Source organism: Gobius niger, assembly GCF_951799975.1.
Source record: "Gobius niger genome assembly, chromosome: 14".
In the NCBI taxonomy this organism is placed as follows: Eukaryota; Metazoa; Chordata; class Actinopteri; order Gobiiformes; family Gobiidae; genus Gobius; species Gobius niger.
The window spans coordinates 32,367,147-32,371,253 of NC_136865.1; the positions used below are offsets into that span (position 1 = coordinate 32,367,147).

The following is a 4,107-nucleotide window of genomic DNA, read 5'->3' on the forward strand; positions in this document are numbered from 1 at the left end:
TTGTTTTAGCTGTTTTTAGATTTGAGTGAAGCCAAACTGGAGAGAATGTGCTGGGTGCAGGTGGGGGTTAAGCGGTGAAGAAAACTTTCCACTGAGTGATGCTGTAGATGGAGCATCTCTGTCTCTGCTTCCTCTTCAGCTCTGTGTGGTTTAGCAGAAACGCCTCTGATCTTAATCTGACAGGACCAAGAGTCAGAGTAAGTTCATTTCTGGGTCTTTCTTCATCATGAGCTCCTGGAAGCTGTTTCTGCTGTGGCTCGGTGAGAACACAAACTTAAACTAAATCATTAGAGCGAGTTCTGACTCTGTTCTGACTCTGTTCTGTTGTTCTGCTCAGTGCTGCTGGACGTCCTCCCCACACTCACCGCTGTTAATGTTTATAAAGAGCCTAAAGGAGGAGATCTGACTTTCAACTGTCGGTCTTACTTAGATCTAAACGTGACTCGAAGGGTCTTTTGTAAAAACGACTGTGAGGAGGACGACGTTTTGGTGCAGACATCAGGAAACAAGGAGACAAACGGCAGATTCAGCCTCGAACATGAGAAGAAAGGTTCTCCTCCAGTGGACTTCATCACAGTGAAAATCTCCAACCTTAGTCTGAGCGACTCGGGACGATACCGATGCTTCTGGGACAGTCCTGTTCGCGAGACTTTCGATGAGTTTAAGATCGACGTCATAGACGGTGAGTGGAACTGAATGAAACTTTAACCAGTATTATTTGTTGTTATGTTTTATGTTTTACAGTTATATTGTTGGGGTCAGTGTTAGGTTTGGGTCAGATGGGAACAAAAAAAGCAATTTGTGGCATTATTATTATTTACGGTTTATATTTTGGCAAAAGTGACTCAAAAGAACCTCAAAGTCGTGTAACTCAGCTCCATGTTTGAAACAGTAATGTGTAATGCAAACATATTATATGTAACTACTGTAGAACATATTACAATGTTAAAGTAACTTGCCCAATACTGGCAAGGAAAAGGTGTGAAGTTCTGAGGCTTCGTGCAGTGTGGGAGAGGCTCAGCACTGATGGAGCTGGGAGAGTTCTTATGATTGTGTAAAGTTTATGTTTCACTGAAGGACTTCTCTGAGGTCACGTCTGCTCTCCATCAGCAGGTCTGGAAGAATCAAAGACTGTGATCTCGGTCGCTGCAGGAGAAGACTTCAGTCACACTTATACTTTCTCTGAACCTGGAAAGAAGAAAACCTTCTGTAGGAACAGCTGCTCTGAGGACGACATTTTGGTGGAGACGACGGGAGACGAAGGAAAAAGCAGCAGATACAGGATTGAGTATAAGAAACATGCAGACGACCTGAATTACATCTCTGTGACCATCAGACACGTGAGCGTCGCCGACTCCGGGGTCTATCGCGTTAAACTGGACAGAAAGAAAGAGGAATTCTGGATCGAAGTGACTCCAGGTGAGTCTGAGCTCAGTCTGAGTCTCGTCTCGTTCTGTCTCTGATCTCTGTCCCTCTGCAGCGCCCCCTGGTGGTGTCCCAGTGACGGTGTCTACCTCTGCAGCGCCCCCTGGTGGTGTCCCAGTGACGGTGTCTACCTCTGCAGCGCCCCCTGGTGGTGTCCCAGTGACCGTGTCTACCTCTACATCGCCCCCTGGTGGTGTCCCAGTGACAGTGTCTCCCTCTACAGCGCCCCCTGGTGGTGTCCCAGTGACGGTGTCTACCTCTGCAGCGCCCCCTGGTGGTGTCCCAGTGACGGTGTCTACCTCTACAGCGCCCCCTGGTGGTTTCCCAGTGACGGTGTCTCCCTCTGCAGTCGCCCCAGAGCAGGAGCCGACAGGAAGCTCAGGTAAAGTTCAGCAAATGCACTTCCTGGACCAGTGGATTAAAACTTCCTCTAAACAGAGAAACAGTTCAGATTTGTCTATATAGAGTTAAAAAATGCTCCAGAATCTGAATAAAACAAATTCAAAAACATCTTCAGGCCTAGTCAGTCCTGTCTCTGAGGTCAGTCCTGTCTCTGAGGTCAGTCCTGTCTCTGAGGTCAGTCCTGTCTCTGAGGTCAGTCCTGTCTCTGGTCCACAGGAGGAGCTCCAGAGACCCAGAACCTGGTCCTGATTCTGGGCCTGGTCCTCGTCTGTGTGATCGTCATCATCACAGGAACAATTGTGTTCATCTGCTACAGGAGACGCTCAGGTCAGAGTCTAAACATCTAAAATAACGACAGTATCAAAGAGTCTAACGAGTGTCTCACAGGTCGGAGGTCAGGAGCTGGAGGACGTCACAATCCTGAGGTCAGTCTCATTTTAACTTTACTATTTTAATAACTAGGCCCGAGTTCTGCCCGGTGCCAGGGCCTGTTATCACGACTGACCTGAGGTGAACTCTCCTCAAACACTGACCTGAACCTCTGGTCTGGGTCCTTTATACTTGTTATTACAGGAAAATGAATGAATGACCTTTCACCCCTGGACTCAACAAATGTGAGAAGGTGACATTGGGCGCGACAGAATCAGAAAAATAATGAATGGAATCAAAAAATCTTTTTCTCAGAAATGGATCATATTTGGCCTCCTGATCAAAAGGTCAATGGGACCCATGCTGTATTCTGTACGGTGTTGCCATGGTGACGCCCGGGCCCCCCATGTTATTCTAATGGGACATACATACATCTCCCATTATACAAAAGGACAGTGTGTTAGCGCCCTCTGTAGGCCCCGCGAGGACCGTTCGACGTCGCCTGTGGCTTTTATGTCTTTTTCTCCTCAGTAACTTTATTATTTCTTGTAGAGAGAACATGAATATGCGAACGTCCGTCCAGAGTCTGAGAGGATTTATGAAGATCTGCGTCTGGAGGAAATGGAGCCGACCTACAGCGTCTTACCAGGGGGCGTGGCCTAACCGAGGGCGGAGAAAACCTCTCGTGGGATTCACAGTTTTCCCTCTTTTTCTGTTGGATTATAAACATGTTTATCACTCACTGATCAAGTCAAGTCAAAATCAGCTAATGTTAGCACATGTAGCATGAAGCTATTGTTAGCACATGTAGCATGAAGCTAGTGTTAGCACATGTAGCATGAAGCTAATGTTAGCACATGTAGCATGAAGCTAATGTTAGCCTCGTCTGTTTCAGTGTTTATGGGCTGTTGAACCACTTTGCTCTGTCTCTGTGTCTCTGTCTTTATTTAGTAGAAAAATACCTTAAAGTAACGGTGCAGAAATGTGATAAAGTTCAGTTTTTTCTCTTTGTTTTCCCTCCGGCTGCTTCGGACATGACCTTATATGGTAAACTCCAAAGACTGTTAGCATCAGCCTGTTCAATGTACTTCCCTTTAGCCGTTTCGCTCTAGTCATTATTTAGTTGCAAGAAATATTGTAAATTGTGACATTTTAATGTAAACTGTAAAGTGCCTCATTTTTTATGTGAAAGCTTCAAATAAAATCTACTGTAAACGTTTCAAATTCATCTCTACATGTGGCCTATAGAAGTATGAAGATACTTTGGTCCAAGTGTCACGAAAACACCGTCAAAACATCGAGACAAAACAAAGTGGGCAACTGATCCTGACATGTTTAGGTTTGCGGGGGCCGTACTGGACGCCATCTTTGTTTATCGTCTGCTCTATGAAATCTTTACAGATCCAGATTTTTTTCTTCTGATCCCGATACTGGGGGTTTGAGTATCGGCCGATATCCGATATGAACCGATACCAAGAGGCTTTCTTTAAAGTGATAAAGTGGATGGTCTGACCTCCTTTAGGGGCGGCTCCTCTTTTCCCCAAATGAAGCACCTTACGTTTGGTTCATTCTCTCCTCCGGTTTTCTGTTCTGACTTAAATGAGTTTCTTGTAGTAACACTTTGGAGAATTATAACTTCTTTCATTGGCTGAATATTCTTTTCTCTTTATAGGATGATTTAGACCATGGACATTATATGTGACAACAGTCACTCCTCAGTCCTCATTAAAAACGGGGAAATAACCCCTCTCCTCCAGTGGGGTGCTGGGACCTAAGTTCAGCCCGTGAATTTAGAGAATCCTCGCCCTCGTCAGGCCCTTGTTTGTATGGACTTAAAGCTCAGTGATAGTTTGGTCGTGTGAGGTGAAGGAGGTAGCTAGTCCACACACAGCCTTGACACTTTTTTAATGC

General features: G+C 45.6%; 1 protein-coding gene across 1 annotated transcript; it reads left to right on the forward strand.

Annotated features, from left to right (window-relative positions):
* Window positions 1-226: 226 nt before the first annotated feature.
* On the forward strand, window positions 227-2,859 carry LOC306973765 (uncharacterized protein; the record flags this gene model as incomplete). Its single annotated transcript, XM_079570758.1, has 5 exons — window positions 227-260; window positions 338-682; window positions 2,044-2,154; window positions 2,215-2,252; window positions 2,749-2,859. 5 exons carry the CDS (start codon window positions 227-229, stop codon window positions 2,857-2,859), a joined length of 639 nt encoding a protein of 212 aa, XP_079426884.1.
* Window positions 2,860-4,107: the final 1,248 nt, after the last annotated feature.